We start from the raw sequence: 12,904 nt of genomic DNA on the forward strand, positions 1-12,904 counted from the left end.
TTGTGCTTGGACACCGTTTAAAGATTAGTTAACATAACTACTTGTTGATTTAGATTTCGAGATGAGTACTAATCATAGGATCAACAGATCAAGGGTACTGATCAAGGTAACTCAAAACAACTTTTTAATTATTTCTTAAGCATATCAAAATAAGAAAACAAATATGAATACTGGTGGTTCTCTTCCTAACTAATTCATCAAAAGCATAAAATAAACTAAAGAGAAGTGTGCTAGACAAATCAATGTCTTTCGGAATCTAAACAAGCTAGCTTAGGCTTTATCGCACCATTAGACTCTCCTCTAACATTGATGCATTCAGCAGGAGGATGTGACGATCGTTTGTGATATTTCTTTCCTTTTCCTTCCTCTTGGTCAAGAATGTCTATATCGTTCATGTATATATCTCTGCATGGAACTGATTTGCTGCATAGTAGTTCCACAAACGGTTTCTTCACTGCTGTTCCATGTATGTGCTTGTACATTATATTCTTGATCTCCACAGCATCAGTCTGTGAATATGAATTAGTTAGCATTCAATTTTATTAATTTTGAATATAGTCTCAAACAACAATGAATCATTAACATATCCCAGAGTAGAGAACAAACAAAAAAGGAAAACATAAAATATAATATATCTACATGCAATAAACTAATATAAGAAAATTCATTTATATAACAAGAAGAAAATAATCTACTTACATGGTTATTGCATTGCGAGTGAGGACAGTAAAACTGATCGATGATGATAGGTCGGGTTACACCATGTAGCTTTATACGTTCAAATAAAATGTTTCGAACTAGTCCTCTTCCTCCCTAAATAATTAAAAAATTTGGATAAAATATGACAAAAAATATTGTCACAAAATAAAATAGTCGGATCAAATATTGCAACCGATAGTCACAAAATAAAATAATCGGATAAAATATTGCAACTGATATAGTTTCAATCTTTGATTTTACCTGCCATGTCTTGATTCTAACTCCATTATCTGTTTTCCTGAAGATACAGTCTCGAACGATAACGTTTTCCACTGTTTCTTTAGAACCATTTCGACCTAAGCTTCCGATGCTTGTTTGAGCAATATAAAATTTGCTATAATTAGTTATAATCTTTGGATTAATTTTACAATAATCAAAGGTTATAATTGATACATGTAAGGTTATACAGAAGAAAATATACCTTATCCCATGACCCGGACCACACGAGATTCCTGATATATTAACGTACTTTGAACCATCACCAATAGATATACAATCATCACCTAAAAATACCAAATATAACATGTAACTAATTATTAAAGTTAGAGATCATTATTTGATAAATAAGATGTCTACAAAGATCAACAATGAATCACCTGTATGAATGTTACTATTGTGTACGAAGACATTCAGACAACGTTGAATGTGAATGCCATCAGTATTAGGGCTATCACCATCGGCGGTTATGGTGAGTTGCTTAACGAAAATCCATTTCGAATCTTCCAATGACATTTGAAAATTTGGACTGTCTTTAACCACAATGTTACTTATATGCACATTACTCGAATGTGATATAACCATACCCTAAGAGAAACAAATCATATAAAATAGTTTGCAACAAACGTATATTTGAGTTTGAAGATTTTATTGAAACATAATTGCATACCCGTGGTCTTCTGTGGCATGCCTATAAATTTAAACAATATAAAATGAGTTTAATGAAGATAAAATAAAGTTATTAGCTAAAATCAATAGAAAAGCTATAAAATTTAAATGAACTTACTTGTTCATACTTTTTGCAATTTAGCGACCACCATTTTGGCCCTTGGCCATCAATCGTACCAGGACCATCGATATAAAGTCCATTAATATGTGCAAATTCGATCCACTGATGACAGTAATCTTCATTGCATTTCCATTGATATGGAGCATAAGGAGCAGTTAGGTTTCCACTGATCTACAATTAAAAAATGTAGCTACGATGAAAATAATATACTATGTCGTTCAAACTTACAACTCTATGGTTATGAAAAAAATGATTTTATAATTTTAATTAAAAATAAATCAATATGGTTTAAATATCACAAATTCACTAAGTTACTGTATGTGTTATATATCGGAAAAAATATTAGCAAACTATGGCTAAGTGAATTTCCGTTCTAAAAAAACTATGGTTAAGTAAATTTTCATGAGCCTATTCGTAAGCCTAATAAATATTTAATCAACCCTGGTGCACAACCGGAGATAAGGAAATGACAAACCTCGGTCTCTTAACTCTCATGATTTGACATATTTTATATTTTTCGGCTAAAAAATTATTCTTATATCTCTTAAATATTTGAGAAAGGTTCTTAATTTTTTTTTAATTAAAATCTAAGAAAAACTAAAAATCGTCTTTTAGCTGAATCTAAGAATCCCAGTTAAGAGACCGGAGTTAATCATGGTCTAATATCTCTTCCTCCCTATGAATTAGGGCTATAGAAGAGAAAGATTAGAATAGACTAGAGTACGAACGCCGACATCATTTTGAAACATTTTCCTCACAATTAAAGTTCAACATGCCTGTAATAAATATACCCGTTAAATGTTTTCATTGATTTGTATGTTGTTGATGTAAATTAGGTTTTATAGATCTTAAACACACATACACACACACACATATAAGTATTACATACCGAAAAAACGATTTTCTTGGATTTACAAGGACCATGAAACCCAACTGGCTGAAGAAGAAATGTTCTTCCTTGAGGAATCTCCATGGTTGATTTAGATCCAATGTAATTGCATGTGTCTTCCCATGCATCCATGAATGCCTGAAAAAACATTATTACAAAGAAAAGTATGTATATTTCAATCTAGCTTGTATATTTTCAATATATATGATATAATTTACCAAAAAAAAAAGAAGACTAACCTTAGTATCGTCGGCATATCCATTTCCTATTGCTCCATAATCAAAAACATTGAAAATTTTACTGTTAACATCAGGAGAAGAATGAGAAGGACCTGTTTGATTATTGTGGAAGAGAGAAAAAAGATATGTTAAGAGCATAAAAAAATCCATTTTCTTCTGTGCGACTAGAACAAGAAAAATGGAAGTATAATATACTTAAACGTGATTGAGGTTTGTTACAAAATCTTCATGTAAGATCTGATTTTTTCGTTCATAGATTCTGATCTTATTTGATAATATAAAATTTTGGTTTTCCATATTTTTATGTAACAACAAAAAGGTATCCAGTTGTTTATTCCAGCATATCACAAATTAAATTTCCTTTTAAATTAGTATTGTAACTATATAAAAAATAAATATATTCCGAAAACCTATTTTTCATTAATCGAAATAGTTATATTGAAAATTGGTTGTTACAAAAAAAGTGTTGAATATTTAAGAAAACATAACAATAAAGAATAAAAGTATCGGTGACGCCATCTGTTTTATCCGAAGATCTACGGGTCACATATCACCATGTCAAATATAAGTTTCTGTGACGCCAAATTACTTTTTATCTAATTAAACGCAATCATCATTTTAAATACTAAAGTAATTAAAGGGGAGAACCCATATTCGAGACGCATAATAACCATTACAAAAAGAATTTAACATGTTAATGTTACAGAATGGTTTGAATATGTATCACAGCAACGGAGCTGATATATACAGTATATCGTAATAATATGTAAAAGACCATATATAGGTGAAATAGGCGAGGGGGAGGAAACGTTAGCCAGACTTGTAGTGGAAGCTGGGAACCAAAAATTTCAACTTATTTATCGTGAATGGCGAAATCTGATGCACTTCGATCCTGTTAGTTCCGCTTTGTTTTTCTAGCGTCACTCGTCATATATTTAGTTAACACTTAACAGACTCCAGTATCAGCAACTGCATTATAATGGCTTAACCATGTACAGACCAGACCACCCGTAACATATGTTACAGTTTACACATTCGTTAACTTTGAATTTCAGAGTTTTTGTACAAAGGACTTGGATTTAAAGAGGCTCAATTTTCTTGAAGGGACGACTGAAAATTTTCGGTCTATGGTTGGAATCCGAGGTGGTAGAAACAGAAGCGGGGACCAATCCGAGGTTCAAAATATTTCTATCTTTTGAAAACGCTGTCGTTTCGGCTTAAGATGAAACGACGCCGTTTTAAAATTATAAGGGGTTTTACCGGGTAGTTTTACTCATCGCTCGAATCGACAGATAACAATCAAAGTGGAGTGGGCAATGAACTTGAAATTAGCAAATCCTTTATGGGTTCCTGTAAAAGCTTTGTTATGTAGAGCAACCACCCGGAGGAGGAGTCTTTTCACTGCCATAAACAGTTTAGCCGAAAAGAAGGATGAGGATGAGGAGGTTTTGGTAGTTGTTGGTGGCGGAGCAGCTGGAGTTTATGGAGCCATTAGGGCTAAGACTCTCTCGCCGGAACTGAGAGTTTTGGTTATCGAGAAAGGGAGGTTTCTTTCCAAGGTTTTAGCTTCTTCTTGTTTCTATTAACTAAATGGATAAATTTTTATTTGGTTCATTCTTTTGTCATTTGCAATCTGTAGGTGAAGATTTCTGGTGGTGGTCGATGCAATGTCACCAATGGGCATTGCACAGATACGATTGTGAGTGTTGTTCCACACAGAAAGTTTCAAACTTTATGCTTGAAAACTTCAGAATCTTTGATCATGTGGGAAGCATATTGTGTTTAACGGTTTAGCTTACTTAATATCAGATTTGTATATAAAGTATTCACAGAGCTTTAACGATGTTACTATTGTCCGTATTGTTCACATAGAAAGCCTCAAACTTAAATGTTTGGAATTGTAGCTTGGTTTAGCTTGATTTGTGTTTCTGTTAACGTAATATTAATTTTGCAAGTAGAGAGATTCCCAGAGGGTTGCATACACACTATTGTGACTGTTGTTATATACATAGAAAGCTTGAAACTTTTCGCATGAGGAATTGCAAAAATCATGAAGCTTTCTTCTAGTTTTGTCTTTAATCCTGTGCGAAGCATATCTGTTTTGGTTTGATTTGAACTTATGTTAACTACATTTGTATGTAGAGGTTAGCGGAGAATTATCCACGTGGTAATAAAGAGCTTAAGGGTTCTTTCTTTTACACACATGGACCTGCTGATACCATGTCATGGTTTTCTGAGCGTGGAGTCCCACTAAAGGTTGTGAATCTCCCATCAACTTAATCTTTGCATATGTTTTGTTCTATTCGACCTAACTCTAGTATCCAACAGACTGAAGACGATGGAAGAGTATTCCCTGTGAGTGATAATTCAGCTTCTGTAGTTGATTGTCTCTTACACGAAGCTACTATTAGAGGAGGTATCATACAAACATCTCTTGAAATAATCCATTCTTCTTCTTTATTCCTGCCTTCTCTTTTATCCATTCAAATTTCATGAACCAGTCAGGCTTGAGAGAGGAAAGTCTGTGTTAAGTGCTTCTACTAAACCTGATGGGAAGTTCCTTGTTAAAGTTGGGAAGCGAACTGCTGACGTTTCTGAATCTATCCAAGCTTCATATCTTCTTATTGCTACTGGAAGTAGCCCACAGGTTTCTTTGAAGTAACAACATGAATTCTTTTTTTCGTAAAGCCATTTTGACAATGTTTTCTTAAGACTTGTTTGATTATGTTACAGGGTCACTCCTTAGCCACTCAGTTTGGTCATTCCATTGTCGATCCAGTACCGAGTTTATTCACTTTTAAGATCAATGATCCGTTGCTTGCTGAGTTAGCAGGAGTAATTTTCCTCTGTTTTTATACTTTTAAAATGTATCATAAACTTCATGTTTGAGATTGTTTCTTTCTCTTGCTCAGATTAGTTTCTCCAAAGTCCAAGCCAAACTGAAACTAGAACATCCACGCTCGGATATGTCAAAGCTCGTGCAGGTGTGCATCTCTCTTCCTCATTTGTTTAACATTCTTTATCATGAGGATAGGTTCTTCAAATTTACTTGTTTTGTATCAAGGTTGGTCCAATGCTTGTGACACATTGGGGACTTAGTGGACCGGTTATTCTCCGGCTCTCTGCATGGGGTGCACGCCATCTCTTTACTTCAGAGTACAAAGGTTCGGATCTTCCTTCTTCAACGAGAGAAATTTTGTTCTCTGTTCACTCTGTGATGTTAATAAAGGTTGATATGGTTTGGTTTCAGGGCTTCTTAGTGTTGACTTCATACCGGATATTAACATTGAAACTGCTAAATCTCTACTCAAACAACACAAGCTGCAGTTTTCAGTTACAGCATTTCACACTTTTACTCTCTTTCATTTTTCTCTTGGTCTTTTATTTTAAAAGTTTTGATCATTGTTTGATGCAGAAGAATAAGGTATCCAATACTTTTCCTCCTCAATTCGGTCTTGTCAATAGATTCTGGAGATACATTCTAGACCGCGAGGTTCTTACCAAACCTTCTTTCGTTGCTTTAACCTATCGTAAAACCTGTTGATCTTATGAAAATGTTCTTGACCATCTTCTTGATCTACCAGGGTTCCTCAAAAGACACTTTGTGGGCTTCCCTGTCAAATAACTCCTTGAGCTCCATCTCTGATCTTCTTAAGCATTGTACATTTCAAGTCACTGGAAAGGTATACCATCAAATATGAAATTTAGTATCATTATATTACTCAAGATGGTGGTGATGACGCTGTCCTTTGTTATGTTGCTATAAAAGGGTCAATACAAAGATGAGTTTGTGACAGCAGGAGGAGTTCCTTTGTCCGAGGTTTGCTTTTTTGAAAACTTAAAACTAATCCTGTGTTTTTTTTGGGTTGGGGTTTGTACTAGACCTAATCTATAATGTCTTCTGCTGTTTTCAGATTTCTTTGAAGACAATGGAGAGCAGATTGGTTCCTAATCTTTTCTTTGCAGGAGAGGTAAACGTTGCGTTATTTGGTACAATGTTTATTTGGTCTTTTTACATACTATACACATGACATGACCATCGTAGCATCATATCCTTCCTTTCTTACATTATGTGTCTGCAGGTACTAAATGTAGATGGAGTTACAGGAGGTTTCAATTTTCAGGTTAACATGCAACTAGGACTACTCAGACGCAATCAAAATGTTAACATGTCATAGTAATTCATGCAAGTATTTTTTTTATATGCAGAATGCTTGGTCAGGTGGATATATCGCTGGCACCCACATCGGCAAATTAGCAAGTAACATAAGTTCTACAGAAAGAAAAGTAGTCGGATTATAGTCTTCTTAAGAGACAAACATTTTAATATTTGATTTTTCTATTATCTATCTATGTAGGATCAATCTCTGTCTCTTTTTCAAAAGAGGTGTCCACAAATAATACCATGGCCTGCAACAAAGAGAAAATAAATGAGTCAGTATTTATTATGAAAACAAGCTAAACATTATTTATTTCACACATAAAAATTGCATCTGTGAATCATAATAGTCTTCTAGTACAAAAAAGATTCATAATAATCTTATCGAAAAGTTGATAGCTAGAACAAGAAAAATAAAGAAGGGTTTGCATGCTTGAAACTGAAACGCTGATATTTGGTTAACTTATTAGTCAAACTGAGACAACCTTGGTATTGTTGAGTACCTATTTGGTTAACATAAAAACTTGAGTTCTTACAACTTCTAATCATAAGCAAGTGTCCTATTTTTGCAGCTCTAGACATTTGTTTATTTTCAGACCGTTTTCGTCAATTGAAAACATGATTAACATCTTCCTTTCTATATCACATTGTGTATTTGATCAACTAGGTGTTTTGCCCGCGATGCGGACTTAAACATTTTCATAATTTTTGAAAAGTTTTTTGTACACTATATTCATTATACTAAAATAAATCTTAAAATAACTTAATATTATATTTTTAATTATAGAATTAAAAAAATATTTGATTTGTATTTAATTATGTAATTTATGTCTTTAACTTTTTTACTAAAATACTTTTTCAGATAACAATACAATATATATATATATATATAGAATTTTTTTAATTATATTTTTTCATTTTGGATAATTCAATATTCTATTTTAAATTATTTAATTAATAATTTTATTTGATTAATATTTAGTTTTATAAATCATGTTTTTAACTTTTTACTAAAAAACATTTTCAGATAAAAATACAATATATACATAAATTACTCTTTTTTAAATTTTATTTCCAGATTTGGATAATTCTTACTACAATTAATTTTAATCAATTATCTAATCAAATAAATTAAAATTTCGTTTTTATTTTTTAATTTAGTTATACATTTTATTCATTAAGTGTATAAACGTTATTAACCGCTCTTTAACGTGAGAGCTCGATTCCAAAAATTTACTTTGCAAATAATAGTATAAATTCTTATAAATATTTATGTTATTGAATTAAGTTTTTGTTATTATTCTTAAAAAATATTTTTAATTCGAGTGTTAGTTAATTTAACAATTTTTGTTTCTTATTAAATATTGTGTTATTCGATTTAGGAAAATTTCATGATAATGATATCTAAAAGAAATTTAATAGAAATTTGTTATAGAAGTTTAAGGAACTAATAACTGACTTTCTCTATTTCTATGATAAATAAATAGTCTGTTTTCATATTTTTTTAGTCAAGTTTTTATTCAATTTTTATTTTCATGTACAAAGAATCAAAAAAGTTTATGAAATTTAGAAGAAGAATGGGTTTCCATCAAATTTATTTGCATTTCTTAAAAATATAAAACATAAAATAGACAAGTGGATTAGAATCGGAACAAATAATTTAAAATCTCTTATTTTATGTATTCAACTCAATTATTTCAGGCTGACAAAAAAAAACTCAATTATTTCAAATACAATTAAAATTTGAGAAAAAGACTAGGATATCACCAAACCAAGTTTTTGTTCCCAAAGTAGCACTCAAGGCTCAAAGTCACAAAAATAGGTTTCATTAAAGAGGTAAATATACACTTATATCCATTGGGTTAATTAATCCAAACCTAGGGTTTAGAGTTAAGGGATGAAGTTTTGGAATTAGGGTTTAAAATTTTATAAAAAATAAATATTAAAATAAAAGATAAAAATTTTAAAAACAGTTTCAAAAAGTATTTTTTAAATTATAAAAAGAAAATTTGAAAAAAATAAAAAAAAATAAAAAAATAAAAAAAAGTTTCAAAAAAAAGTTTATAAAAATTTCGAATCTGAAAACATATAATCTGAAACTATTAAAAAAAATTCTTTTTTTATTTTATTTATTTTTATTTTATTTATTTTTGTTTGTTTATTTAATTTTAAACTAAGGGTATTAGGGATATTTTACCCTTTAATGAATGTCATTTTTGTGACTTTCTCCTTCTAGTGCTATTTTTGAGACATAAATTTCAAAAGGTGCTATTATTGACAATTGCCCTTAAAATTTCTTAAATTTTGATTTAGGTAGACCAGTTAATAACGGTTAGTAAGTAAAAGCGTAGTTTAACCAGTTCATCAGAAACCACGATTCGAAAAAACCGAACCTATTGGTTCTATTCTAAACCATTTATTTTCAGCCGTCTTGGCATGTTGTTAGTTTGGCCACGAGAGAGGCAAAGACAGTCGTCGTTTCAGGTTTAGGGTTTTAGGTGTCACAACAAAACTCTCTTTCTCACTTTCTCATTTTCGATTTATCCTAATTGAATCACTTTTATGAACCCCTCTCTCCTCACCAAATGCAAAGCCTTTCGCTCCCTCGCGCATGTGTATAAAGCTTGGAACCGGAATATTATCTCCGCCTCTTCCGATGTCTCAGTCACTGATTCGAGCAATCTCATCTCGCAAGAACCAATTGGGTTTTGGGTTCCTCTCCAGACTCTCTAATTCTCGCCACTTTCACTCCCAATGGCAAATCACTGCTCCCAAATGCTCCACACATTCATCTTTAGGTAAAAAAGTTTCATTCTTTCGATCATATACATCCAAAGTTGTTCCCTTTTTCTTAAATCTCTCTCTTCTCAGGCAGTTTTGTAACCGGCTCTAGACGGTTTTCCGGTAACTTGATCCCGGAGTTGAACCGCACTTGCTTAGTCCGACAGACAAATGGGCTTTGTTCGGTTTCTTTGAACGAAGTATCTGACTCAAATCTTGTGTCTGAGGGAGAAACCATTGATATAGAGGATGTTGGACCTTTGGATAAGAAGAAGCCAATGGTTGTTTACAAGAAACCTATTGACTTCACCAAAATCGATGCTAAGCTACTTCCCACTGTGATGATCATTGGCCGGCCTAACGTTGGCAAATCCGCCTTGTACAACCGGTTTGTTTTCTTGCTTAGATGTATACTGTTTTGATATGGATATGTTGTTGTAGACTCAGTTGATTGATTGTGTTGTTGTTTGTGGATTCAAGATTGATTCGGAGGAGGGAGGCCCTGGTTTACAACACTCCAGATGATCATGTCACTAGGGATATAAGAGAAGGGATTGCCAAGTTAGGTGACTTGAGGTTCAATGTCTTGGACTCTGCTGGTATTGAGACCGAAGTTTCTTCCGGTACTATTCTTGGTCGAACCACATCTATGACTGCTAATGTTCTTGCAAGGACTCAGTTTGCAGTTCTTATTATCGACGTGAGGTGAGAGTTTTTATTCTTTTAAGTTGCAATCAACTAAGCTGATGTTAGTGCTTTGATTATGTTTTTGTAGGGCGGGTTTGCATCCATTGGATTTAGAAGTTGGTAAATGGCTGAGAAAGCATGCTCCACAGATTAAGCCTATAGTAGTAATGAACAAATCAGAGTCTATAGGTGAATCTCTTGCTGAAGTTTCTTCAGAGGCTCTTGCGCTTGGATTTGGAGAGCCTACTGCTATCTCGGCTGAAACCGGACTTGGGATGACAGCACTTTATGAAGTTCTCCATCCTTTACTAGAGGATTACATGGTCCAAACCTTAAACGGTAAATAAAACTGTATCAAGAATCACTTTACTAGAAGAGTTTTTCTCTTTGCTGAACCTTGTCGTGGTATATATCAGATAGATGCAGTCAATATGATGTTACAAGTGAGGAGAATCTCTCTGAAGAAGACGAGTCCAAGTTGCCGCTGCAGTTAGCTATTGTGGGTAGGCCTAACGTTGGGAAATCAACATTGCTAAATGCATTGTTGGAAGAAGAGCGTGTGTTGGTGGGTCCTGAAGCTGGTCTCACTAGAGATGCTGTGAGAGTTCAGTTCGAGTTTCAGGGCAGGACCGTCTATATGGTACGTTTACCATTCTCATTAGCTGGACAAGGTCTCACTAGTTCACTTCGTTTGATGTTTTATATTGGATGTTTGTTAAGGTTGACACTGCTGGTTGGTTGGAGAGAACAGAGCGAGACAAAGGACCAGCGTCTTTAAGTATCATGCAATCAAGAAAGAGTCTGATGCGTGCACATATTGTCGCTTTAGTTCTCGATGCTGAAGAGGTTCTGTCATATTCAAACACAGTTGCCTTCTTTCTGTTGCACACCTAAAGCGATAGCATGTGTTTTTGTTTTCGCAACGTACAGATCATCAAATCTCAACGCAGTATGACACATTCAGAAGTAGTTATAGCCAGACGGGCTGTAGAAGAAGGACGTGGTCTGGTCGTTATCGTTAACAAAATGGATTGTCTAAGAGGGAAACAGAACTCTGAGATGTACAAGAAAATCAAAGAAGCTGTTCCCATTGAAGTTCAGACAGTTATCCCACAGGTAATTTGATTGATCTTTTGTTAAATCTTGAGGTTCTTGATTGATGAGAAAATTATCTTTTGGTCACAGATTACAGGAATCCCTGTTGTGTTTATCTCTGCACTAGAGGGAAGAGGACGTTTACAAGTAATGAATGAAGTTATTGGCACATACAAGAGATGGTGTTCAAGACTTTCCACTGGTCGCCTCAACCGCTGGTTAATTAAGGTCTGCACTTATCAATGGATTTAGACTATAGAAAAAATGTGACATCATGAGTTGTCTAATCGTTTTGTTATGTGTGTTGTGTTAGGTAATGAGCCGACATTCTTGGAAAGACTTTGCTTCACAGCCAAAGATCAAGTTCTTCACTCAGGTGAAAGCTAGACCACCAACTTTTGTGGCGTTTCTGACCGGTAAAACGCAGTTACTGGAGAGCGACATAAGGTTCTTGACTAAATCATTGAAAGATGACTTCGATTTAGGAGGGACTCCTATTCGAATCATACAACGGTCTGTTCTTCGGACTAGTCCCTCTGGTAAAAGCAGCGGTGGAACCGCCAACCGCACTGGTGGTCCTGCAAGGCAAAGAACCACCTCAGACAAACGGACCGTTTCGGTTTAAGAAGTCGTTATAACTAAAGAAATAATTCCTTTTTTTTTTCTTTTCAAGAAATAATTCCTATATCAACTAGTTTTGTTATTTTTGGTGTTCTGTATCCTGTTTCTTACTATTATACTTGTTATATACGTGCTATCCCTCAACCCTTGGCTCTCTTGTTGTTGTTATGCTACGATTCTCTGTTACAACGGATGTGAAAAGATAATGGGGAAACAGACGAAAAAATAAATTGTTATGTCCACAGGTTATTCCGAGTGCAATATAAATTATAAAAACACAATATATGAGTAAGCAAACAAAGTTCTAAAACTTTAGAGCTGACGCACATGCGGCCTTTAGATAAGTTTGGTTAAGCATAATACCACGGTCCAGCGAGATCTCTGACTGACTAAAGCTACCGGGTCATGCCAGATCTAAGGCATCTTGTACTAAACAAAGATTAAGTATGTTTCAAGACAAAAATCTATAAACAACTGAAGCAAAAGGTATGAAGAAAAACTAAACAAAAAATCATAATCAGTGATATCAGACCTATTCTGTAGAAGTTGGATAGCGCACACACTCAACATTATGATCACAACAAGATTATTCGTACCGTTCCTTCAGATCTGAAGTTTAGGGTTACTCTTGTCCTGCATAGGAACTCTGAGAAAAATAGTTCAAGAAC

General features: G+C 33.7%; 3 protein-coding genes across 3 annotated transcripts; 2 read left to right on the forward strand and 1 right to left on the reverse strand.

Moving 5' to 3' along the window:
• Positions 1-101: 101 nt before the first annotated feature.
• LOC106449558 (polygalacturonase QRT2-like) lies at positions 102-3,072 on the reverse strand. Its single transcript, XM_013891300.3, has 9 exons — positions 2,894-3,072; positions 2,655-2,792; positions 1,763-1,936; positions 1,646-1,666; positions 1,356-1,563; positions 1,181-1,262; positions 961-1,069; positions 700-813; positions 102-509 (listed from the first exon to the last, which is right to left on the reverse strand). Exons 1-9 carry the CDS (start codon positions 3,041-3,043, stop codon positions 240-242), a joined length of 1,266 nt encoding a protein of 421 aa, XP_013746754.2. The 5' UTR covers positions 3,044-3,072; the 3' UTR covers positions 102-239.
• Positions 3,073-4,165: 1,093 nt separating this feature from the next.
• Positions 4,166-7,380, forward strand: LOC106446020 (uncharacterized protein YtfP). The gene is made up of 16 exons (XM_048777448.1): positions 4,166-4,452; positions 4,533-4,592; positions 5,036-5,149; positions 5,222-5,309; positions 5,395-5,540; positions 5,627-5,728; positions 5,806-5,877; positions 5,958-6,057; positions 6,144-6,226; positions 6,309-6,386; positions 6,478-6,576; positions 6,663-6,713; positions 6,808-6,864; positions 6,976-7,017; positions 7,103-7,154; positions 7,252-7,380. Exons 1-16 carry the CDS (start codon positions 4,210-4,212, stop codon positions 7,353-7,355), a joined length of 1,491 nt encoding a protein of 496 aa, XP_048633405.1. The 5' UTR covers positions 4,166-4,209; the 3' UTR covers positions 7,356-7,380.
• A 2,086-nt stretch (positions 7,381-9,466) lies between these two features.
• On the forward strand, positions 9,467-12,391 carry LOC106446019 (GTPase Der-like). The gene is made up of 9 exons (XM_013887686.3): positions 9,467-9,850; positions 9,924-10,221; positions 10,314-10,538; positions 10,609-10,859; positions 10,937-11,160; positions 11,241-11,366; positions 11,451-11,636; positions 11,706-11,843; positions 11,929-12,391. Exons 1-9 carry the CDS (start codon positions 9,664-9,666, stop codon positions 12,238-12,240), a joined length of 1,947 nt encoding a protein of 648 aa, XP_013743140.2. The 5' UTR covers positions 9,467-9,663; the 3' UTR covers positions 12,241-12,391.
• Positions 12,392-12,904: the final 513 nt, after the last annotated feature.

Source organism: Brassica napus, chromosome A4, assembly GCF_020379485.1.
Source record: "Brassica napus cultivar Da-Ae chromosome A4, Da-Ae, whole genome shotgun sequence".
In the NCBI taxonomy this organism is placed as follows: domain Eukaryota; kingdom Viridiplantae; phylum Streptophyta; class Magnoliopsida; order Brassicales; family Brassicaceae; genus Brassica; species Brassica napus.